At 34.6% G+C, this 26226-nt stretch overlaps 1 protein-coding gene and 1 long non-coding RNA gene across 2 annotated transcripts in view; both read left to right on the top strand.

The window, feature by feature from the left end:
• The window catches only part of LOC131803007 (uncharacterized), a 44078-nt gene extending 32493 nt beyond the window's left edge, over positions 1 to 11585 (top strand). The window contains exon 2 of the long non-coding RNA XR_009342439.1: positions 11185 to 11585. This is a non-coding gene — a long non-coding RNA (uncharacterized LOC131803007). The remainder of the gene's footprint in view (positions 1 to 11184) is intronic.
• Positions 11586 to 11906: 321 nt separating this feature from the next.
• The window catches only part of LOC101889564 (uncharacterized), a 164796-nt gene continuing 150476 nt past the window's right edge, over positions 11907 to 26226 (top strand). The window contains exons 1-2 of the mRNA XM_059123878.1: positions 11907 to 13012; positions 18067 to 18271. Of these exons, the coding sequence (XP_058979861.1) occupies positions 12903 to 13012; positions 18067 to 18271 (315 nt within the window). The 5' untranslated portion in view covers positions 11907 to 12902. The remainder of the gene's footprint in view (positions 13013 to 18066; positions 18272 to 26226) is intronic.

The raw sequence follows: 26226 nt of genomic DNA, 5'->3' as shown, positions 1-26226 counted from the left end.
CTATATGTCTGTCTGTTGTAATTACGCTATCTTTCGAACGAATTGAGATAGAAGGCTAAATTTTTGCACACATGTATATTTTGCCAGTAGGTAATTTAAGTTCGTAAATGGGTCATGTAGGTCCACGTTTTCATATAGCCCCCATATAACGGTACCTCTCGATATTCGGTATTTTGATGATTTTTGCGACATTATTCACCGGAATTTTGTTAAATTTGGTATTTAAAGTTCGTAACGGATACTACAGCCTACGACAGAAAATTGTCTGTGCAGGTCCACGTCTTCGTATAGCCCCCCTACAACGGTACCTCACAATATTCGGAATTTTGATGTTTATAGGTACACTTTTCACCGGAATTGTTTCAAATTACATATTTAGAGTTCGTAATGGGAACAACAGTCTGTAACAAAAAATCGTCTATGCAGGTCCATGTCTTCGTATAGGCCCCATATGTCAGTAACTCCCTATATTCGGTATTTTCATGATTTTAGGTACCATATTCACAGAAATTGTTTGAGATGTCGTATTTAAAGTTCGTAATGGATGCTACAGTCTGTAGCAGAAAATTGTCTTTGCAGGTTCACGTCTTCTTATAGCCCCCTTATAACGGTACCTCTCGATATTCGGTATTTTGATGATTTTAGCGTCATTATTTACCGGAGTAGCTTCAAATTACGTATTTAGAGTTCGTAATGGGAACTACAGTCTGTGACAGAAAATTGGCTTTGCAGGTCAATTTCTGTCTTGTTTAAGCTGCCAGAGTCGTTTAACATCTGTGGTAGCAAGTGCCAGCTACTCCGTCAGCGTAAAGTCCATAGGTATAAAAAAGCGAATATTAGTCGATTCCCTATACAATCAATTACTACTGGTTATACAGTATTCCAAAATTTAGAACTATTTAGTACTTTTGTCTACGAAATCACAATTTTGAAAATGCGCGACCTTTTCTCATCTTCGATTTCGAACACTACGCTTCCGCATATGCTACTGTTAGGAACTTTTTGTGCGATCAGCCTTATGGCTACAGTAGAAATATATCAATTGATTTGTCCAAAATGTGGCGCATCGAAATACGACTTTAAGATCCTGAGTCTATTTAGACGAAATCTATGTACGTCTGTCTGTGCGCCCGATAACTCTATAGGGAAATATCCGATTTTGAACATATCTGGTACAATTTATTATTTCTATAAAAATTTTGAGATGGAAAAAAAATCTGCTTTAGGTGAAAAGTCAGAGTATTCACAAAAAAAAGTATCATATAAGTAGCAAATATCTCATGGATTACATTTTCATTCAGCTTTAGGTTGGTTGAGAAAGTTGACGAAATCGTTCACAACTAGAACTGAATGGTGAATATGGGACTTAGCGTCCCACGAAACCATACAAAGATTTTTTTAACCTCAGCCATAGAGGGGGTATGTATCATTTGATACGGCCAAAACGTGTCTCATCGAAATAAAGGCTTTAGACCTTAATGTCTCTTTTGACCAAATCCGTTTCAGGACATTTGAAATTGATCTAGCGGTGTCCGTTCGTCGGTCCGTCCGTCTGGCTGGCTGTTGCGCATAACTCTGCAAGGCAGTATCCGATTTCATCCAAACTTCGTACATCATAATATTATTGTCAAACTTAGATCGAGTTCGAAGATGGTCAATATCGGTCCACTCCTTCTGTTACGTCCACCACAAAATGTCTAGATTTTCAAAGAAATTAATTTACAGCCCAGGAAGAGAAAGGACGATCTGATTTTGTTCCAACTTTGCAAATCCTAATATTTGCGTCAGTGCTAGGTCAGATGCTAAAATGGATAATATCGGTCCACTCCATCAAGTACCTCCCCCACAAAGGGTCAACATTTTGAATAATTTTAACTCTTTCAATAAATGATGTTAGAATCCGATTGTATTCAAATTATTTGGTGTGAAGATGGAACATATCGGTGCAATCCTTCTGGTACCTCACCCACAAAGGGTCAACATTTTGATTACCCATGAGCTCATAAAACGCAAAGTTAACATCCGATTCCCTTCAGACTTGGCATATTTTAATATTTCAATCAACACAAGATAAGTTATAAATATGGTAGAGATCGGAACATTCCGTCTGATACCTCCCCCACAAAGGGTCAAAGTTTGGAATAACAAAAAAACGATTATAAACGATACACATCCCATTATTTCTACTATCACAAGATCTGCTGTGAAGATGGGATATATCGGTCCATTCCTTTTGGCATGTTCCCCACATAGGATTGAAGGTACCGAGGTACCGCAAAAAAAAACTGACAGAAAGCAAATAATCATCCAACTCTCTTTAAATCTCACACATCCAAAAATTTTTTTCTAACGCAAAATTTTTATGAAGATGCTATACAGGGTGACATAAAAGCTGCAACGAATTCACATGCCATGATGATGTCGGAAATAGCATCAAATTTTTAGAATAAGTTTAGAATTGTTCGAATTGGTCACCTTTGGTACGAATTATGGCCTTCAAACGATGAAATGAAACCGTCACACGCTGCCCGAATGTTGCTCTGCGGTATTTTGGCCCATTCCCGGCGAAGCGCTTGCTTGAGGTGATCGACACTTTGGTATTTTTTAGTGCCAACCTTGCTTTCCAAAATACTCCAGACACAATAGTCCAACGGATTGGTATTCGGAGAGTTCGATGGTAATTTTGTGCTAGAAATGAAGTGGGGAACCTCATTTGTGCTGGAAATGAAGTGAGGAACCTCATCGGAGAAAACCAAATTCGGCAGTCCCCACTTTCGGCCAAGCGAAGCAACTCGTAGCTTTAGCTCTTTTGTGCCTATTTTCTTTCTGTTGCGGTGTAAGTTCTTGCGCTTCTTTGAATTGCAATGGCTTTACCCCGAGCTCATTTTTCAATATTTGCCGAATATTGCGATATGTTTAGCTCGCGAACCATTTTTCGTCGCGGATGGGCTATATCGGTCCACGATATCGTATAGACCCCATATAACGGCATCCCCCCACCAATATTAGGCTTTTTTATGATTTTAGCCACATGTTTCAATTGAATTGTCTGATATTTCACACAGAAGTTCTTTGTGAGCACTTTAATCCCTGGCATAGAATTATTTATACAGGTCCACGATATCGTATATTCTCCATACAACGGTACCCCCCGATATTCGGTATTTCGATGATTTTAGTCATATTTTTTAACGGAATTGTGTGAAAATTCACAAAAGGAGTTCCTTGTGAGTACATTATCCCCTGGAAGAGAATAATCTATATAACGGCACCCCCCCGATATTCGGTATTTTGATGATTTTAGCCACATTTTTCAATGGAATTGTCTAAATCTGCACACAAGGAATTCCGTGTAAGTACTTTATCTCCTGAAATAGAATTGTCTATATAGGTCTACAATATCGTATATCCCCCATATATCGGCACCTTCCGATATTCGGTAATTTTAAGATTTTAACAGAATTTTTAACGGTCTTTATTTTTTTGAAAATTTCCCAAATTAGTTCCAAATGGAGGAAGGCAATCAAAGTCCACCCCGACTGAACATGTACCTTTTTTTACTTGTTTTAATTTAATCCTTTCTCCAAAGTGATATCCTGCACTTTATAGCAAACTATAACTGCTCTAAGGCCAAATGTTTATAGGTGATATAATCTACTTGGAATAAATTCTTTTGTTACGGGACCTCTACTAAATATGCATAGTGGTGTAGGGTGTCATACATTCGACCCCGCCCGACTTTTGAATTTTCCTTACCGGTTTTCATTTGTAAATGTTTTATGGCGCGGAGTTTTGAACCAGGGACCTTAGGTTTTGTACCTTAGGACGTCCTTATTCATTGTTGCCACTGCTCATTACTTGGTATGATATTGGGTTAACTTCTAATTTTTAGCTTAATTTTAAGCTTACTGGTAATGTGGAGGTTAGTACTTTTCTTTACTTTACTTTTCTGGCATACTGGTAATGCAGAGGGTATATGGTTGTAATTTTTATACCCTCCACCATACTATGGAGGGTATATTAACTTTGTCATTCCGTTTGTAACTCCTCGAAATACTCATGGCAGGCTAAAATTTAGCACCATGTTTATTTTTCCAGTAGGCAGTGAAGTTCGTAAATGGGCCATGTTGGTCCACGTCTTCCTATAGCCCCCATATAACGGTACCTCCCGATATTCGATATTTTGATGATTTTCGCGCCATTATTCACCGGAATTGTTTCAAATTTGGCATTTGAAGTTCGTAATAGATACTACAGACTATGACAGAAAATTGTCTGTGCAGGTCCAGGTCTCCGTATAGGCCCCACATATCAGTACCCCCCTATATTCGGTATTTTGACGATTTTGAAGTTCGTAATGGATGCTAAAGCCTGTGACAGAAAATTTTCTATGCTGGTCCAGGTCTTCGCACAGCTCCGATATAACGGTACCTCCCTATATACGATATTTTGATGATTTTAGCTACATTCTTCCCGTTTTTTTTTTAAGTTTCGCATTTGAATATGGTAATGGCATATTACAAATAACGCCTATGTAGGTCCACGTCGTATAGACCACAATGTAACGGCTGTATTCGGTATTTTTAAGATTTTAACAGAATTTTTAACGGATTTTGCTTTTTGAAAATTTCTAAATTCGTTCCAAATAATGAATGATATGCAAAGTTCGGCCAGGCCGAGCTTACTGCTTTTTAACTTGTTTTTACTAAGAACCTCCTCTGAAAAATGTAAGATATTCCTATCAGGACTTGAACCGATGACCTTCTGTTCACCAAAAAGAAAACGTTTGGCATTGCACCTCGCATAGCAATGCAATATCCCAAAAAACATATTTTCGTTTTGCAAACCTTTCCTAACCTGGTGATGTGAATTTAATATACGTATACTTAATATGGACATACAACAGACCTGACTGACTGACTGCCTGCATGCCTTGCTTCCTTCCTGCACAACTCTCTGACATATGTGTGTGTTTGTGTGTGTGTAGCACACACCGAAAAATATTTTCATGCCACACACACACACCACAATGTTGCAATGCAGTTTTATTTATTATTTATGCATGAACTGGCAGGCAAGTACACGAGAGTAAGTTGCTGCTGCTGCAAAAAAAAAAAAAAACTATGAAAATAAAAACAACCAAGAAAACGATGCCAACAACAACTCAAGAAACTATATGGCGTACAACAAGAACAACAACATTCTATGCATAGCTAATATGAAAGCAATTTGCTTCATGTTTTACTTGTCATTCCCCAAGCTGGTGTTCAGCACTGGCTTGTTGTGATACTGCTCCCACTGATGTTGCCTTCCTTGCCACAGCAGAAGAGCGCTGGGAAGAAAAAAGGTCAATTACCCACAGTTTAAATTTCTAAGTTTGTGCGGCACCCCAAACCAGCCATTTCCTACCCACTAACCCGCTTTTTTTCTTTTTAGCCACAGCATTTTGTTTTTAAGTTCGCATCGCTTGGTCATAATTTTGCATGTTTGGCTTATTATGGGCTGGCTGGGTTGACTGCTGTTCCGTGACCGAAGACTGGGTAGCTCTGTGAGCACACCAAGAAGGAGGAGAAGAAGACGAACATAAAGTAGTAGTGCCATGGCAATCCACCAGAGTATTGTCCTGGGTATCATAAATATCGATTGACATCTTCGGGTTGGTAGTGGCATCATTTTTGCCAACTGTAGCCATCAGCTTCAGCTGATGCAGCTGATCTTATTCGTCATTTGGCTTCTTTTTTTTTTTTTTTTTTTTTTTTTGTTATTGCTTCGTTATTGGGAACCACCATCAATTTTTGGTTTTTTTCTTCTCCTTGTCCTCTTCTTTGTCCACATGATTTATTTGATTCCACGAGTTTCTTGGGATACTTAAGAATTTTGTGTAATTTTCTTGTCTTTTGTCTTTCCTCAAGAGAGCGGAAATGAGAGAAGAGGGAGAGAAGGGTTGAGAACGCGGTAAGACAACAGTTTAATTATGCATCAAATAAAAATGAAACGCATCCGCTTTTTTTGTCTCTGCTGAGCAGAATATAAAAGGACTTTTGTATGAAAAGCTGACAAAGTGGATAGTTTCTTTATGAGTTGTTGTTTTTTATTTTTGATGTTGTAGTTGTGTGTGTTTTTATGGTGTGAAAAGAGAGTGTTGCCTTAAGATGTGGTAATTATAGTGTGCAACTTTAAAGGATTTCTTATGAATTTTTTCTGAAACCGTTTCGAAAAAGTGGGCTAATTTTGCGTCTCAACTATGGAGCACATTTTAGAGCTTTCTTGAATCTGAAGTTATATTATACATTTATATATATTTATGCAAAAGCTGCGTTTTTTCGGGAAATTTTAAGTAGTCTTTATTTTAAAACCAGTAAAGAAAGTTCTAAAGTCGGGCGGGGCCGATTTCATGATACCCTAAATCACTTTGCTAATTTAGTTCAGCTCCACATAACAATTAAAAGTTTTTATGGGAGAATTCAATCATACACCCTATGATTATAATTATAATTTAAAATTTAAAGGACTAAATATGCCGAAGCATTTGTATCTCTTAAATTCGGACTTGTACTGCCCATTTGGGCCACAATTAATCAGAAATCGGATAAAGATATATATGGAAGCTATATCCAAATCTGAACCGATCTCGATAAAATTTACCAAATATATTTCTGAGCTACATTTGATATATTTAACCAAATATTGTTGTTATAGGGTGCATATTACGGATGCGGAGGACAAAAATAACAAATCGGATGAACAATATATATGGGAGCTATAGCTATATCTGAACCGATCTTCACCAAATTTGACATACTAGCTTCTAGACTCAATTCGATAGTATGTGCCAAATTCCATCCCATTTGGACAAATATTAGACATTTGGTGCACAATAAAATGTAAATCGGACGAAGTTATATATATGGAAGCTATATCCAAATCTGAACCGATCTCGATAAAATTTACCAAATATATTTCTGAGCTACATTTGATATATTTAACCAAATATTGTTGTTATAGGGTGCATATTACGGATGCGGAGGACAAAAATAACAAATCGGATGAACAATATATATGTGAGCTATAGCCATATCTGAACCGATCTTTACCAAATTTGACATACTAGCTTCTAGACTCAATTCCGTCATAAGTGCAAAATTTCCATTTGGACAAATATTAGACGTTTGGTGCACAATAAAAGGTAAATCGGACAAAGTTATATATGGGAGCTATAGCCAAATCTGAACCGATCTCGATAAAATTTAGCAAAGGTATTTCTGAGCTGCATTTGATAGATTTCCCCAAATATTGTTCTTTAGAGTGCATATTACGGCTGCGGGGGATAAAAATAACAAATCGGATGGACAATATATATGGGAGCTATAGCTATATCTGAACCGATTTCGATCAAATTTGGAATACTTATTTGTATGTGCAAAATTCCATACTATTCGGGCTGATATTACACGAAATACCGAATACCGGGAGTCGCGACATAACGATGAAGAGTGCTCTTTTATTTGAAGTTCCTGTAAATATTTATATAAAATCTGCGATTTTCCCAGTAAATGAACTTAGTCAATTTATGACAATTTTGAGCTGCCTCTGTTAAAAAAAGTGAGAAAAGAGGGAGTAAGGCCCCGTAGAAAGATTTTAGTCATGCAGAACTCGAACTGCCAAACATATGGTAAAATATTTCAGAAAATATAAAAGAGTAAAAATAAGTTAAGTTTGGGCGGGCCGAACTTTTTATGCTTTCCACCATATTTATTCTCACATTTATACTCTAGCTAACATGTCTGTAAATCCCGAAATCCTAGTATTCGAGGGAACTTCTGTAATAAGGAGCATTCAATTTCAAACAATTCTGTAAAAAAGTTTGGTAAAATTATCAAAATACCGAAAATTGGGAGAATGGGGTTTATATAAAACGTTGAGTTACATAGAAATGGTTCTGCTACGGGAATTGAACCCATTACGAAATCCAAATACTGAATTTTAAGTAACTCCGTTAGGAAATGTGTCTAAAATCTTCAAAACGCTGAATATAGGGAATTATACATAGGGCTATTGAAGATCTAGATAATAGTCTGCCACATTAGGATGAAACCGTTATAAACTCTAAATAGCGAATTTAAAAATATAGAAAATATAAGAATATTAGAAAATGTGGTTAAAAACGTAAAAATTCCGAACATCGGGAGTTACAATTATATGGGAGCCATACGAAAACGCGGACCTGTATGGATCATGTTCGGTTACAGGTATAGCAAAGTTATTCTGAATTCGGGTTTCATGGCGAAAAACAATGTTTTCTAATTTCCAAATTCTAAAATATTGTATAGTTTTCGAAATATTGATCTAGACCCACAACGTCATGTACAGGGTGGGATAAAAAAAAAAATTGCCTCAAAGTCAAACGCCATAATTTTTATTTTTTTTTTTTTAAATTTTATTGAATGAAGCAACAAATGTCGGAAATAGCATCAAATTTTAAAATAAGTTTAGATTTGCTCGAATTAGTCACCTTTGACACGAATTATGGCCTCCAAAGGGCCAATGAAACCGCCACACGCTGTCCGAATGTTGTTCTGCGGCATTTTGGCCCATTCTCGCCGAAGCGCTTGCTTGAGGCAATCGACACTTTGTTTTTTTTTTTAATGCCAACCTTTCTCCAGACACAATAGTCCAAGGGATTGGTATCCGGAGATTTTGGTGGCCTTTGTGCGCTGGAAATGAAGCGAGGAAACTGTTATGGCGGCAAACACCATCACCATGTCCGGCGCTTGAGTTCTGGTGACCAACCGAATGTATTAACAGGCTATAAAAACGTTTACAGAGTGTTCTAATGCTAGAGAATTTATATGAGACTCACCCCTCGTGCGCTGGTATTGAGATTTTTTTGGAAAATCGGGTAATATAAGGAAAGATCTTTTCTATGTTCGGACTTCAAAGGTACAAAAATACTAAGACTTTCAAAATTGTTATTGTGCCATCGGTAGAGCTGAACGCTCAAAATTTTGCACAATGGTACTTATTGCTGCAAAAGTATGAAATAAGTGCAGATTTTTAAAAATTCATACTTCAAGGTAACCAAAATTACTAAAAGCAACGAAATGGTACTATATTGTTATCAAACCAAAGTATGGAGGGTATATTAAGTTTGTCATTCCGTTTGTAACACCTCGAAATATAGATTTTAGACCCCACAGAGTATATATTTTCTGAATCAGTATAAAATTCTATGTCGATTTACCGATGTCCGTCCGTCTGTCCATCTATTCGTCAGTGGAAATCACTCTAGCTTCCGAACGAATTGAAGTGGATTGATAAAATTTTACTCAAATGTATATTATGTCTGCAGGACTTTTGGAATTGAAATTGAGTCATGTAGGCCACGTTTTGGTATGGCCCCCATATAACGGAAGCCCAATATTCGGTATTTTGATGATTTTAGCGAAAATATTTATCGGAATTTTTTCAAATTTGGTATTTAAAGATCGTAATGGATTCTACAGCCTAAGACAGAAAATTGTCTGTGCAGGTCCACGTTTTCCAATAGCCCTCATATAAGTTTACTTCCCTGTATTCGGTATTTTGATGATTTTCGAGACATTATTCACCGGAAATGTTTTAACTTTGGTATTTGATGTTCGTAATGGATACTACAGCCTATGACAGGAAAGTAGCTGTGCATGTCCACGTTTTGGTATAGCCCCCATGGTACCTTCCTATATTCAGTATTTTGATGATTTTAGCTACATTATTCACCGACTTACTTTTCAAGTTTAGTATTTGAACATTGTAATGGCTTATGACAAAAGTTGCCTTTGCAGGATCATGTCGTAGTATAGACCCTAATATAACGGCTACATTCGGTATTTTTACGATTTTAACAGAATTTTTGAGGAATTTATTTATTTATTTATTTATTTTTTGTTTGTTTTTAAAAGTTGCCAAATTCGTTCCAAATGGTGGAGGGTTTTCAAAGTTCGGCCCGGCCAACTTTTTTTTCTTGTTTTTAATATTTATGCTTTGGTGGTGTAGATGACGAGGCCATCATATTTTTCCATGAACCATGGTCTATTACAATTATTTTTATACCCTCCACCTTGGAAAGGAGGGTATATTAACTTTGTCATTCCGTTTGTAACATCCTTAAATATTCGTCTTAGACCCCATAAAGTATATATATTCATAATCAGCATAAAATTCTAAGTCGATTTAACGATGTCCGTCTGTCTGTCTGTCCGTCTGTCTGTCTGTTGAAATCACGATACAGCCCACATTATTTGACGTAGGGGGCCAAAATTTAGCAGAGCTATTTGCATTGTGTCTAGGATGGTTGGTATTGAAAATGAGATATATCGGTATAGTCCCCATAAAACGGTACCTTCCGATATTCGGTATTTTGATGATTTATGCCACATTTTTCACGGATTTGTCTGAAAATTGGTATTTGTAGGTCATAACGGGTCCCTGAGCGTGTGGCAAAACATTGCATGTATAGGTCCACGTTGTGGTATAGCCCCCATATAAAGGTACCTCCCGATATTCGGTATTTTATTTTTTTTGCCACATTTTTTCACGGATTTGTCTAAAAATTTGTATTTGTTGGTCATAATGGGTTCCAGCTTCGGTGGCGAAATATTGCATGCATGGGTCCATGATTTGATATAGCCCCCATATAACGGTACCTCCCGATATTCGGTATTTTGATTGTTTTTGCCACATTTTTTCACTGATTTGTCTAAAAATTGGTATTTGTGGGTCATAATGGGTTCTAGTTCGTGTGGCAAAACATTGTAATTATAGGTCCACCTTTTGGTGTAGCCCCTATATAACGGCACCTCCCTATATTTGGAATTTTAATGGTTTTTGCCACATTTCTTCTGATGTTTCTTTTACCCTAAGGTGGAGGGTATTAAAAGTTTGGCCCGGCCGAAATTAATGTTTTTTTACTTGTTTAAGAGAGCAATTTTTTTTAAAGTTCCTTGGACCAGCTGATGGTGTGTTTTTTTTTTTTAAATTGTAATGTATACTTAATTTAAAATTTAATAGAAATAATTAACTTAACGAAATTGAAATTGTTAATGAATATATTTATTTCTTGAAATTTATATTAATTATAATAAAATTTAAATTCGTGTCAATTTCCAAATGATTATTTGACCCTTTTCTCCCTCTTCTTCTTTTCAGATTCACCAAAAACATATTGGGGATTTTTTTACCGCAACTGCAAATACATTATTTAATATTTTAAAATAAACATTTGCATACAAAAAACAAATACAAATTTTTTCCAAATGCAAACTGCAATGAGCAACAACAACAAAAAAATATTAAACGAAACTCAAATACAATAACTAAACAAAAGGAGTTAAACAAACAACATAAAATCCTTCAGGCAACAAACATAACAACAACCACAACTTCATTTCGAATCCCACAGCATTCATTCACACAGCGCGTTCTGTAAATATGGAAATGGCAAGCGAACAAATTCAACGAAAACAAATTTAATTAAAACAAAAAATTAAAAATTAATAACAATAAATTATCAAACAATACAAAGGCCACAAAACAAACACACACACACACCCATAAAAATAATAATAATAATATTTTTCTAATAAAATAAAAAAGAAAAAAAAACTCTGAATAAAAAAATTCCATAAATTTAGTCTGTGATTAAACTGAATTCGAATTAAAATTTAATTAAACATATTGAAAATAATAATAATACAAGAAAAAAAGGATTTAAAAAAATAATAACAATACAACTAAAACTCAATATATTGGACAAAAAAAAAACAAATTGAAAAAAATTTAGTAAAATCTATTAAAAAATTAATAACTATATACAGATTTATAAATAACAAAAAAAGGAGAAACTATACATTACCAAAAATAAAAATAATAAATAAATAAAAAAACTAGTTTAAATTTAAACAAAAATTAAAAGCTTTAAATACAACATTAAAAAAATATTATTTATTTAATATTAAAAATATTAAAGAAAAAAATTATACTAAACCAAAATAAATTCTTCCATTATTATTTAAATAAATTTAAAAAAAAAACAAAAACAAAATATATACATACATATAAAAATAAGCCAAGTTATATGAAAAGAAGGAACATACGATTTCATAAAAAAACAAGAACAACAACTAACCAATAATCTAACGCACTAACTTATATTAAAAACAAAAACAAAAAAAACAACAACAAAAATATATTCTTTTTTTATAAACCAAAAACAAAAATTCCCAAAAATTAAATCCACTAATCAACGAAGTAACTAAAGGAGGAAACATTTTAGTTAAATAATTAAAAACAAAAAAAATAAAAATATATATTTATTTTTCCAAGAAAAGCTTTAAGCCTTACCGAAAAAAATCAACCAGAAAAAAAACATAACAACTATTAAAAAAATAAAAAAATTCTAGTTATTCCGAATAATGCAACAAAACCAAAGCATCAAAAAATATACGTAATTAACCAAGAGAAAAGAGCAACCCCTCTCTCCATTTGCCATTTGCAAAAAAAACAGAAATCCACAAAATATAATTTACTTCTCAAATTACATCACACACGCATACATACCCACATACATGTATATGAAACCGAGTCCAACAAAATGTCCCTAACAACTACAACAACCAGAACAATAATAATAATATTTGGCTGATAGTTAAACAAAAAATTATCATCAGTTATTGAGAAGTGTAGAGAGATAGAAAAACAAATCATAAATTAAACCATACCAAAACAACAACAACAACTACATTCCATTTATAGATTTTGGAATAATAGAAAATACAAATAACAGCAACAACAAAAACACACACATTACATTAATCCTGAAGACATACTGATCAGCAGTAGCAGCAGCATCATTTCGATTCGCCAAAATGGATGACATGCCAGATTTGTCACATCTCACGCCTCACGAACGCATGCAAATCGAAAACGTTCTGAGGCGCCAGAAACAGGAGGAGGAACAGCAAAATGAAATTATGCGGTGAGTAAGATTTAAACTATGAAATAATTCGGAAGAAATATTGCACAATGACAATGACGCCATTGGGGAGATCGTAAAGTATGTTTCAATATCTTATACAAAATGAGGCATAACATTTTTTTGCAGAAGCAATTCGAAACATTTTAGTTGAAATTCCTTATATTTCATTAAATTCCAAATTATTACAATTTTCGAAGGATTTTCATTATACCCTACACCACAAGGTGGTCAGGGTATTATGTCTTTGTGCATTTGTTTGTAACAGCAGAAGGAAACGAGATAGACCCATAGTTCCTTTTGATGATCTGCATAGAATCACATTCTGAGTCGATTTATGCATGTCCGTCTGTCCGTCCGTCCATGTATTTTTGTGAACAAAGTACAGGTCGCATTTATTGCCCGATCCAGATGAAATTTTGCAAAGATCTTTTGTTTGGCCCTAGGACGAACCCTATTGAAATTGGAGATAATCGGTCAAAATTTAGATATAGCTCCCATATATATCTTCGTCCGATTTGACTTTTATTGTGCACCAAACATGTAACATCAGCCCGAATTGTATGGAATTTTGCATATACACCCAAATTAGGCCTGAAAATATGTATGCCAAATTTGATCAAAATCGGTTCAGATATAGCTATAGCTCCCATATATATTGTTCATCCGATTTGTTATTTTTGTCCACCGCCGCCGTAATATGCACTATGCAACAACAATATTTGGGGAAATATATCAAATACAGCTCAGAAATAAATTTGCTAAATTTTATCGAGATCGGTTCAGATTTGGATATAGCTCCCATATATAACTTCGTCCGATTTACCTTTTATTGTGCATCAAACATCTAATATTTGTCCAAATGGGATGGAATTTGGCACTTACGACCGAATTGAATCTAGACTCTAGTATGTCAAATTTGGTGAAGATCGGTTCAGATATAGCTATAGCTTCCATATATATTATTCATCCGATTTGTTATATTTGTTACCCATATTAAATTATAATTTTAATCATAGCGTGTATGATTGAATTCTCCCATAAAAATTTTTAATTGTTATGCGGAGCTCTACTTAATTAGCAAAGTGGTGTAGGGTATCATAAAGCCGGCCCCGTCCGACTTTAAGACTTTTTTTTACTGGTTTTATATGTCTTATCATACCCTCAGCCATATGGCTACAGAGGGTATATATCATTTGATACGGCAAAAAAGTGCCTCATAGAAATAACGATTTTATACCCAGGCCTCTTTGGGCCGAACCAGTTTCAAGACATTTGGAGACGATCTAGTGATGTACGTCTGTCCGTCCATCCCTGTGGCTGGCTGGTGCGAAGGGAATATTCGATTTGGCATTGGCATTCGATTTGGAAGCATGGGGTATCGTAATATTATTGTCAAAGTAAAATTGAGATTGGAAATGGGCAATATCGAGCAGGGCAACAAACGGTCGATATTTTCAAAAAAATATTTGCTAATAGAACTTGAGTGGAACTTAGTGTTCGCATATGCTTAATCGCAATAACATCTTAATAAATACTTCTTTCCAGAGAACGGCCCTTGTAAGCCATCATTCACATCAATGCCTGATGAGCCGATTAACCACTTTCACTGCAAATTTCAGACCATCCAGTCTCGAAATAGGAATAAACACATAAACATAAACATATGATCTTCGCCTTAACAAGGCAAAACTCAAAAAAAAAAAAAAACAAAAGAATAGGGAAGGATAATCCGATTTCACTCCAACTTTGCAAATCCTCATATATTTGCATCAGTGCTAGTTCAGGGAGGAAAATCGACAATATCCATCAAGTACCTCCCCCACAAGGGTCAACATTTTTAATAATTATAACTCTTGTAAAATGTGATGTAACAGGCCGCTTTGCTTCAAATTACACACACCACAACATTTTGATCAAACCAAATTCTGGTTTGAAGATGGAATATATGGGTCCACTTCTTCTGGTACCTCCCCTACAACATTTTCAATATCCACTAGGCTCATAAAACACAAAACTAACATTCGATTCCATTCAAACTTGGCAAATCTCAATATTTCCATCAACGCTAGATCTGGTATAAAGATGGTAAAGGTGGGACCGTTACCTCTGGTACCTCTCCCACAAAGGCTCAAAATTTAAAATAACCAAAACGATAAAAAAACCGAAATAAGCACTAGTTTCTTTTCATATTTTACACACACCATTATTTCTACTAACACAAAATCTGCTGTGATGATGGGATGAATCGGTCTACTCCTTCTGGTAAATCCACCACAAAGAGTCAAAATTTTGAATATCCCTAAAGCTCATAAAACGTGAAATAAACATCCGATTCCATTCAGACTTGCCACATCACAATATTTCCATCAACACAAGATCCCTTATAAAGATGATAGAGATCGGACCATTTCTTCTGGTACATCCCCCCATTAAGTGTTCAAGATTTTACAAAACAAAACGATCAAATAAATCAAAATAAGCGTCCAACTCTCTTCAAATTTTACACATACACACATTTTTGCTAACACAAGATCTGTTATCAGGGGTTCAGGGGTTATATCTATATAATAGATTTTGTTGTGCCCGAATTTTGTATAATTACCCCCCTCCAAAGTCGGAAAAGGGCGCATTGTGGGAGTACATAGAAATATACCAAATTATGCTACAATATGTGCATTTATCTTTTTCGTGTATCCCGATTCTCTTCAGTACATCAAAATAAAGTTTTTCTAAATTGTATGTTTCTTTTAAGTAGTCAGCCTCCGGCAGTGCTTGAGATTTTTTCTTCTGAGTACCGTCTTTGCGAAAAAAGTTTCTTCAAATTGATTTGATTTTTTTTTTTATTGTGAATCCTTCTACAGTGGCTTGAGATTTTCTTCTTGGGGAGTGCTCAACACCGGCTAAGCCAACTAAAGTTTTTCTAAATTTTATACTTTTTTTAATTAGCCAGCCTCCAGCAAGGTTTGAGATTTCTCTTCTGAGTATGTTTAACACCGTCTTCGCGAAACAATGTTTTTCTAAATTTGATGCTATTTCAGTGTTCTGAACAGAATCGATTCAAACGGATTCAAGGACCAATATCTATGTATCCAAGAAATGGCAATATTTAAGTAGTTCTGGCCATTTTAAAATACCCTATTCTCCTCCTTAAATATCTGAATGAAAAATATGCTAAAAATTCCAAAATGTCAATATTTAAGGAGTTATGACCATTTCAAAATATTCTATTTATCCTCTTCAAAAGTCTCAATGAAAAAATATGCTAACAACTCCGAAATGTCAATATTTAAGGAGTTATGGCCATTTTAAAATACCCTATTCTCCTCCTTAAATATCTGAAGGAAAAAATGCCGAAATATCAATATTTAAGGAGTTATGAGCATTTTAAAACAGGCTATAAAGAAACTTCAATCAAAACGATGCTAAAAACGCCGAAATGTCAATATTTAAGGAGTTATGGTCATTTTAAAATACCCAATTTTTCCACCTTTAGTATCTGAATGAAAAAATATGCTCAAAACCCCGAAAGTCTATATTTAAGGAGTTATGGTCATTTTAAAATACCCTATTTTTTCCCTTTAAAAATCTCAATGAAAAAATATAAGAACCCCAAAAATGTCAAAATTTAGGGAATTATGGCCATTTTAGAAAATGTACCTCCCCAAAAAGGGTCAAAATTTTTTATAATTATTACTCTCGTAAAATTTTTTCAACAGACGATCTGGTATGAAGAATGGATAATCATAGATTTGGATTTAAAAAAAAAATAATATTTAATGTCAATATATTTTTATACTCTCCGCCATTCTATGGAGGGTATATTCCGTTTATAACTTCTCGAAAGATCCAAGATAGGCCCTATAAAGAATATATATATTCTCGATCAGCGTAAAATTCTAAGACGATTTGGCGATGTCCGTCGGTCTGTGTGTGTGCCTGTCTATACGTCTGTATGTCTGTTGTCAAAACGCTATCTTTTGAACGAATTGAGATAGAAGGCTAACATTTTAAACACATGTGTATTTTTCCAGTACGCAGGTGAAGGTCGTAAATGGGTCATGTCTGTCCACGATTCCAAATTCGGTATTTTTATGATTTTAGCGACATTATTCACCCGAATTTTTTTAATTTCGTATTCGAAGTTTGTAATGGGTATTACAGTCTATGCCTAAAAATTTCGTATACACGTCCTCGTCTTTGTATAGCCCCCTATGGAACGGTACATCTCGATGTTCGGCATTTTGATGATTTTAGCTACATTACTCACCCAAATTTTTACAAATTTCGTATTCGATGTTTGGTATGGGTACCACAGTCCATGCCACGTCTTCGTATAGCCCCTATATAACGGTACTTCCCGATATTCGGTATTTTGATGATTTTAGCGACTTTTGATGATTTTAGCGACTTAATTCACCAGAATTGTTTCGAATTTCGTATTCGATGTTTGTAATGTGTACTACAGCCTCCCGACGCTCGATAGTTTGATGATTTTAGCGATATTATTCACAGGAATTGTTTTCAAATTTCGTATTTGGGTACTACAGCCTTTGGCAAATAATTACTTATGCAGGTCCACGTCTTCGTGTAGACCCCATATAAAGGTAGAACGGTATTTTTAGTATTTTTTTAATAGTTCAAGTTCCTTCCTAATGGTGGAGAATATTAAAAATTCAGCCCGGCCGAACTTAGTTGCTTTTTTACTTGTTAAAAAAAGTATTTCTATATATATTTTTATTCCGATCAATATATTTTAATGGTTTTTTTCTATAAATTTTATTGTTGTTAGTAATTTAATAATTAGTGGGTTTCCTGTTTAATATTTTTAAGGCATCGCCATAACCATGTTTCAGTTATATTTTCAATGATTTCAAAAAATTGATTTATTTGCTTTATTTTCTAGGACCTGCCATAATTCATGGCCATGAATTTTTAAAAAAATATTTTTTCTAGGCTTTGTCCGCAATTTTTTGGTTCAGCAGTCTTAGTTTTTTTGACAATTTTATATATTTATTTTATTTAATTTTTTAAAAATTTATTTTTTTTATTTTCAGACGAAAACAAGATGAGGTCATGTCACTGGAAATGCAAATCCGACAGCGTTCCGAACAGCAAAAGAAAGCTGGCATCGAACTTGAGGCAACGTGTCATATTTGTCTGAAGACTAAGTTTGCTGATGGTGTTGGACATATCTGTCACTACTGCAATACCCGATGCTGTGCCCGTTGTGGTGGCAAAGTGACACTGCGCAGCAATAAGGTAAGTACGACATGAAACAAACTAACAGCAGATTTGACTATGGGAAAAGTTTGATGACACTAATGGGTTGATGGTTTCATTGAAAAAAAAAAAAAAAAAAAAAAAAAAAAAAATCGGGGAAAAGTGATGTAAACCTCAACTATTTTAATAGGATATAGTACCTCTCATATCACACAAATGTTCGCTGTTCTCATTAATAGCTTATTACTTATATTTTTAAGGTCTTTTCAAAATAATTATTTATCTTTCGATGTTTTCTGCCATTGAGTCTTGTCGTTGGCAAGAAAATGAGTTGTCCTTCGCCAGGACTTATGTGTAATAGTAGGTTTTTCGCCTTCTGAGATGGAGATGGAACATAAAATTATATGTTGGATTTTTTTGCCCTGCATTTACTGTGCGTGCGGGTGTGTGTGTGGTTGCTTGTGCCTCAATTATGCCCGATGTGGGCTAGTCTCTGTGTTGTGTGTTGTTTTAAAATAACCTTCAGGATATTTTTTCTGTGTGCCATTGTTGTTTACAACAGAACACAAAAAAGACATTCGAACTTACTTGCCTGCCCACTTACAATATGCATATCTATATATACATACACATCCATACATTAAGAATACGTTTGTGTGTGTGCGTTCTATTTTGTATAGAAATAAATAAGGCTAAGAGTAACCGAAAGAAGGCCCAGCAACAGCAATGCCAAGAAATTCCACAATAGAGATAATTGGAGAAGATAAAGTTACGCAGTTAACAATTTTTCAAAATAGCCCAACACCCGGAATAAAAACAAAAACAAAACCAAAAAAATGTAGCAGCACACACACACAGCAGCCACAAACAAAACTGGTAATCATACCAGGGTATCTCGAGGATTTGCCCGAGTCTCGAGATAGGATATTTGGCGTCAACTCGAACATATTTCAAATTTTTGTTCAGTGCGTACAAGTCACATGCCAGAGAAATCAGTATTTGGCTTAAGTGCCTGCCCACCATACATACACACATACATATTTTCAATTTACATAACAAATAGATATATTACTGGGTTAGATTGTTTTTGTTGTAATTACTTTAAATCTTGAATTTTTTGGGTGAAAATAACAGCTCGAATGAAGAGTTGAAAAAAAAAAATTCGGAAATACTCAATAGTGAAGAGCAGTGAAATAACTGACTGAGAGACTGACCAAGAATTAACGTCCAGACGAAATGGGTAACGGTAGAATCTTGAAATTTTGCACAAAGGTCAGAAATGGTGTGTGAGTAAGGCGTGTTATAAGCTTTTTGGTGTTTTTGGAAATTTTTACTAAAAGGGTAGGAAGAGTACTAAAATGTACTAAAAATGGATTCCCTTGTATTGGACAAAAAGTAAAAAAGCTTCAAGTTCGACCGGGCCGAACTTTGAACACCCTCCACCATTTGGCAACACGAATTTGGCAATTCTCAAAAACAATAAAATCCGTTAAAAATTCTGCTAAAATCTTAAAAAATGCCTAAAGTAGCTGTTATTTTAGGGTCTATACGACGACATGGACCTACATAGGTAACTTTTGTCATAAGACATTACAATATTTATATGCGAAACTTAAAAAAAATCGGTGAATAATCATCAAAATACAAATTCTGCCTTAGGCTGTAGTATCCATTACGAACTTCAAATATCAAATTTCAAACAATTCCGGTGAATAATGTCGCTAAAATAATCAAAATACCGAATATAGGTTGAGATACTGTTATATGGAGGCTCTACGAAGTCGTGGACCTGCACAGAACATTTTTTGTCTTAGGCTGTAGTATCCATTACGAACTTCAAATACCAAATTTGAAACAATTCCGGTGAATAATGTCGTTAAAATAATCAAAATACCAAATAGGGGGAAATACTGTTATATGGAGGCTCTACGAAGACGTGGACCTGCACAGACAATTTTCTGCCTTAGGCTGTAGTATCCATTTCGAACATCAAAAACCAAATTAGAAACAATTCCGATGAATAATGTCGCTAATAAAAATACCGAATATCGGGAAGTACCGTTTTATGGAGGCTCTACGAAGACGTGGACCTGCACAGACAATTTTCTGCCTTAGGCTGTAGTATTGATTACGAACTTTAAATATCAAACTTGAAACAATTCCGGTGAATAATGTCGCTAAAATAATCAAAATACCGAAAATCGGGAGAGATACCGTTATATGGGGGCTATACGAAGACGTGGACCTGCACAGACAATTTTCTGTCCTAGGCTGTAGTATCCATTAGGAACTTCAAATTCGATGAATATTGTCGCTAAAATCATCAAAATACCGAATATCGGGAGGTACCGTTATATGGGGGCTCTACGAAGACGTGGACCTGTACAGACAATTTTCTGTCTTAGGCTGAAGTATTCATTACGAACTTCAAATACCAAATTTTAAACAATTCCGATAAATAATGTCGCTAAAATCATAAAAATACCGAATATCGGGAGGTACCGTTATATGGGGGCTATACGAAGACGTGGACCTGCACAGACAATTTTCTGTCTTAGGCTGAAGTATTCATTACGAACTTCAAATACCAAATTTGAAATAATTCCGATAAATAATGTCGCTAAAATAATCAAAATACCGAGTAACAGGAGGTACCATTATATGGGGCCTCTACGAAGACATGGACCTGCACAGACAATTTTCTGCCTGAGGCTGTAGTATCCATTACGAACTTCAAATACCAAATTTGAGACAATTCCGATGAATAATGTCGCTAAAATAATCAATTTACCGAATATAGGGGGAGATGCTGTTATATGGTGGCTATACGAAGACGTGGACCTGCACAGACAATTTTCTGTCTTAGGCTGTAGTATTCATTAGGAACTTCATATACCAAATTTGAAACAACTTTGATAAATATTGTCGCTAAAATCATAAAAATACCGAATATCGGGAGGTACCGTTATATGGGGTCTATACCAAAACGTGGGTCTACATGACCCATTTTCAATATCAATATGTCCTGGAGATATAATATACATTTTAGTAAAATTTTATCAATCTACTTCAATTCGTTCGTAAGCTAGAGTGATTTACACAGACGGACTCTGATGCAGTCTAAAATAGATGTACCAAAGCGTTTTTGAAAATCGGAACATTAAGGTTACGAAAAGTTCTAAAATAATACTAAACTTCTAAAATAGTACCATTTGGTGCTATGTGAAGGGATAGAGCTGAAAACTTGAAATTTGGTATCAGAATAAGGGTGGGAAATTACGATTTATATATAAAACTGGTTTTGAAAAGGTGTACTAATTGTGGGAACTGTACCAAACGGTACCAAACTCGGAACATTTTGTGATTTTTGAATTGTGTACCACAAGTGTACGAAAAGTACACTTAATGAAAAACTGCAACCAACAGAGCAGAGCAGACAATTGGGCAGCGTGTGACGGTTTCATTGGCCGCTTGAAGGCCATAATTCGTACCAAAGGTGAACAATTCGAATAAATCTAAACTTATTGTAAAATTTGATGCTATTTCCGACTATAAAATTTAAAAAATACGAAAATTATGGCTTTAGACTTTGTTGCAATTTTTTTTATCTCGCCCTGTAATTGTACGAAAAGTACTAAATATTACTAAATTTGGTGTTGGATGAAGGGTTAGAGCTGGAATCCTTATATTTGATATTGAGGTCACTGTTGGTTTCTAATGTTTAAAGATGGAGACGTTGAAATTGATTTTGAACAGAAAAATTGGATGTGGATCCTTTATATAATGGTACCATAATTGTACGAAAATTACTGATTGGTACTAAATTTGGTCTTGGTAGAAGGAAAAGATAAAAAAAATTCTGAAATTTGATATAGATGTCACTGTTGGTGTCTGGGATTAAGATGTAGAGTTGGTTTTGGAAATATGTACTATAATTGTCCAAAAAGTACTAAATGGTACTAAATTTTGGTAATGGTCAAAGGATTGACTTGGAATCCTCAAATTTAATATTGAACTCTCTGTTGGTATCTGGAATTGAGATATGGAGATGGTTTTGGTAATGTGTACTATAATTGTACGAAAAGTACTTAATAGTACTAAATTTGGTGTTGGGTGAAGGGATAGAAGAGATAAAATTCTGAAATTTGATATTTATACTACCGACAGTATCTGTGTTTAAGATTTGGCAATGGTTGGGAAATGTGTCCTATATTTGAACGAAAAGTACTAAATGGTACTAAATTTGATATTGGCTGAAGGGATAGAGCTGGAACTTTAAAATTTCATAATAAGGTCTTTGTTGGTATCTGGAACTGAGATATGGACTTTGTTTCGGAAATGTGTATTGTAATTGTACGAAATGTACTTAATAGTACCAAATTTTGGTGTTGGGTGAAGGGATATAGATACAATTCTCAAATTTCATATTTAGACTACCGACAGTATCTGTGTTTGGGTTTTGTCAGTGGTTTGGAAATACGTTCTATATATGTACGAATCGTACTAAATGGTACTAAATTTGGTGTTGGGTGAAGTAATGGAGCTGATATTCTGAAATTTGATATTGAGGTTACTGTTGGTTTCTAGGGTTTAAAGATGGAGACGTTGAAATAGATTTAGCACAGAAAAATTGCATGTGGATCCATTGTGCAATGACACTATAATTGTACGAAAAGTACTGAATAGTAATAAATTTGGTCTTGATAGAAGGAACAGAGATAAAAATCTGAAATTTGATATAGATATCACTGTTAGTGTCGTTTGGAAAGTAGTTTGGAAATATGCCCATATATTTGTACGAAAAATACTTAAAAGGTACTTAATTTGGTATTGTCTGAAGGGATGGGGGTAAAATCCTCAAATTTGATCGTGAGATCTCTGTTTGCATCTAAAATTGAGATATGGAGGTGGTACTAAATTTGGTATTGGGTGAAGGAATGGAGCTGAAATACTGAAATTTGATATTGATGTCAGCGTTGGTGTCTGTGGTTAAGATATGGAAGTAGCTTTGGAAATGAGTGCTACAATTGTTCGAAAAGTACTAAATGGTACAAATTGGGTATTTGGTGAAGGAATAGAGATCAAATCCCGAAATTTGAAAATTAGGTCTTTGTTGGTATCTGGTGATGGTTTTGGAAAATATGTGGTATAATTGTTTGTTTATGGAGACGTTGAAATATTTTTGGAAAGAAAAATTGGATGTAGGTCCATAGTTCAAACGAAATTTTTCGTTACTTTCATGTATCAACTCGTGAAGAGGCCGTAAAAAAAATTAATAAAAAAAAATTAGGAAATATTTTCGCATTTTTTTGTCAACATCGATGCAATTTTTTTCCCCATAGAAAACTGAAATAGAGTTTACTTTTCTTTTGTGATTTATAGTGGAATTCGATGCCGAATAATATTGTCTTTGACATCTTTCTTCTAACACATAAACTGACATGAAGTATGGCTTTAGCTCCAAAGAGTGTTAATATTTATCAGTTCCTAGCCTTTGAGAAAGATGCAGTTTTTTGATGCTTTCTATAAAAAATTACCCTTTTATCACTCGCTTTAGGGTTTACTTTTTTGGCCAAAAAAAGTCCTTGTATTGTTTCCAGTAATTTTGCCTAAATATGTGTACCTAAAACGTAAGAATTGGGGGAAATCTTAAACCGTAAACATTCAAAAAATGTGGAAGAGGAGGAACTGGCCCCTTCCATTCAATTTACTTTGTGATGTAATCTCTTAAAACGCCGATGCAATTGTCTTCTTTTTATACCCTCCACCATAGTATGGAGGGTATATTAAGTTTGTCATTTAATCAATGTCCGTCCGTCCGTCTGTGAAAATCACTCTAGCTTCCGAACGGAATGAAGTAGGTTGATATAATTTTACTCAATTTCAATTTTGGTATTTGAAGTTCGTAATGAATACTACAGCCTATGACAGAAAATTTTCTGTGCAGGTCTACGATTTATAACCCCCATGGTACCTCCCTATATTCGGTATTTTGATGATTTTCAAGTTTCGCATATGAATATTGTAATAGCTTGTGACAAAAGTTGTCTATGCAGGTCCAAGTCATCGTATAGGCCCTAATATACGGCATCATTCGGTATTTTTAAGATTTTAACAGGATTTTTAACGGATTTTATTTTTTTGGAAATTGTTAAAATTATGAATACGGCCGGGCCGAACTTTGAATACGGCCCGGCCGTATTCATACAACTTACAGCTTTTTTACTTGTTTGGCCTTACTTTCATAATCTGCTATATTTTTCAAGTCATTTTTGAAAAAAATAATAATTTTGTCGCACAGTGTAATTTTGAAGGATTATAAGAGCTTTTTTTGAAGATTTCATAAAGAGTGTTTTCCAGTCACAAAATAGGTTTGACCTAAAAACTTATTTTTCCTTTCGGAGCTAAACCCACATACATTTTACCATTGCTTCAAATATCCTCAAAAAATTTTAATTTTATTTCATAACCCACCCAAGCCATCCATCAAACCACCGAAAAACTTAACATATTCTTCTTTTGTTTTACCAACTTTTGAGTGACCACCTTAGCAATGAAATTCAAAAAAGAAAACAGCTACGAATAGATAGATTCCAATTCAATATCAACACATCTAAAATTCATTTGCAATTTCAGCTTCATTTCTTATTTCAGCTACTTCGACTTCTGCCTCTACTCTGCGCTCTGCGTTCCATTTTTTGGCTCAGATCTGCTGAAAAGGCCAATTTTCAATGAGGTTTCTTAACATTTCCATAAAATTGGCATTGATATTTAAATAAAAATTGGACCATAAAATCGAATGAGGTGGGGAGGCATGGATGGGGCTATTTGACATGGACTGAAATGAACTTTTGTTCTCTACTTGACAACAACAACAACAGCAGCAACATGAATACACATTGAAATTAGGTCATTTGATATCAAAGAGCCAAAAACTGTTGTTGTTGTTGTTCAGTTTCTTCTTCTTCCTCAATTTTTTCCCTCTGCCCGCCTCCTTTTTCTTCTCCATCATCATCATCAGCATCGTCATCTTTTTAACAACAATGAGAATTCAATATTGTTCTGTGTCGAAGGAAATGAGATAAGAAATTGAATGATGAACAAATATTATGGGCTCATTTCGTTTCGTCCGTTTGCCTCGTTGGTTTTTTCCAATTTTTTTTTTTTTGGCAACATTAACAATGCAATATTGGAAATATTTACATGACCTATCTATGTTGTTTTTGTTTTTGTAGTTGGTAGTTATAATTAACCCGATGGAAGTGAAATGAAAAATCTATGGAATGGAAATGTTTTAAATCATTAAATTGTTTATTGAAGCAGAAATGACTGAATGTTCAAATTAGCCACAGAAAATAGTTCAATAATATTTTTTAGGAAGACGTCTGAGCTGAGGGAAGGCTTGTAAGGGATTCAAAAACCAAAGAGCGCTAAGGTTCTTTCAATGGCTGAATTTTCAAAGGGCTTTATGAAAAATCCATGTTTAAGGGGCAGATCAATCTCATTTCTGAAAACCATTAAAGAAAGTCCTAAAGTCGGGCGGGGCCGACTTTTCGATACCCTACACCACTTTGCTAATTTAGTAGAGCTCCACATAACAATTAAAAATTTTTATGGGAGAATTCAATCATACACGCTATGATTATAATCAGAATTTTAAGTTCAAAGGACTAAATATGCCAAAGCATTTGTATCTTTTAAATTCGGACTTGTATTGTCCATTTGGTGCAAAATTAATTTGAAATCAGATAAAAATATTTATGGAAGCTATATCCAAATCTGAACCGATCTCGATAAAATTTGGCCAAGATATTTCTGAGCTGTATTTGATATATTTCCTTGAATATCGTTGTTACGGAGTGCATATTACGGCTGTGGGTAACAAATACTTGAAATCGAATGAACAATATATATGGGAGCTATAGCTATATCTGAACCGATCTTCACCAAATTTGACATACTAGCTTCTAGACTCAATTCGGTCGTAAGTGCCA

This window comes from Musca domestica, unplaced genomic scaffold, assembly GCF_030504385.1.
Source record: "Musca domestica strain aabys unplaced genomic scaffold, Musca_domestica.polishedcontigs.V.1.1 253, whole genome shotgun sequence".
Classification (NCBI taxonomy): Eukaryota; Metazoa; Arthropoda; class Insecta; order Diptera; family Muscidae; genus Musca; species Musca domestica.
The sequence above is the reverse complement of the archived record's forward strand: the minus strand, read 5'-3'. Positions and strand labels throughout refer to the sequence as shown.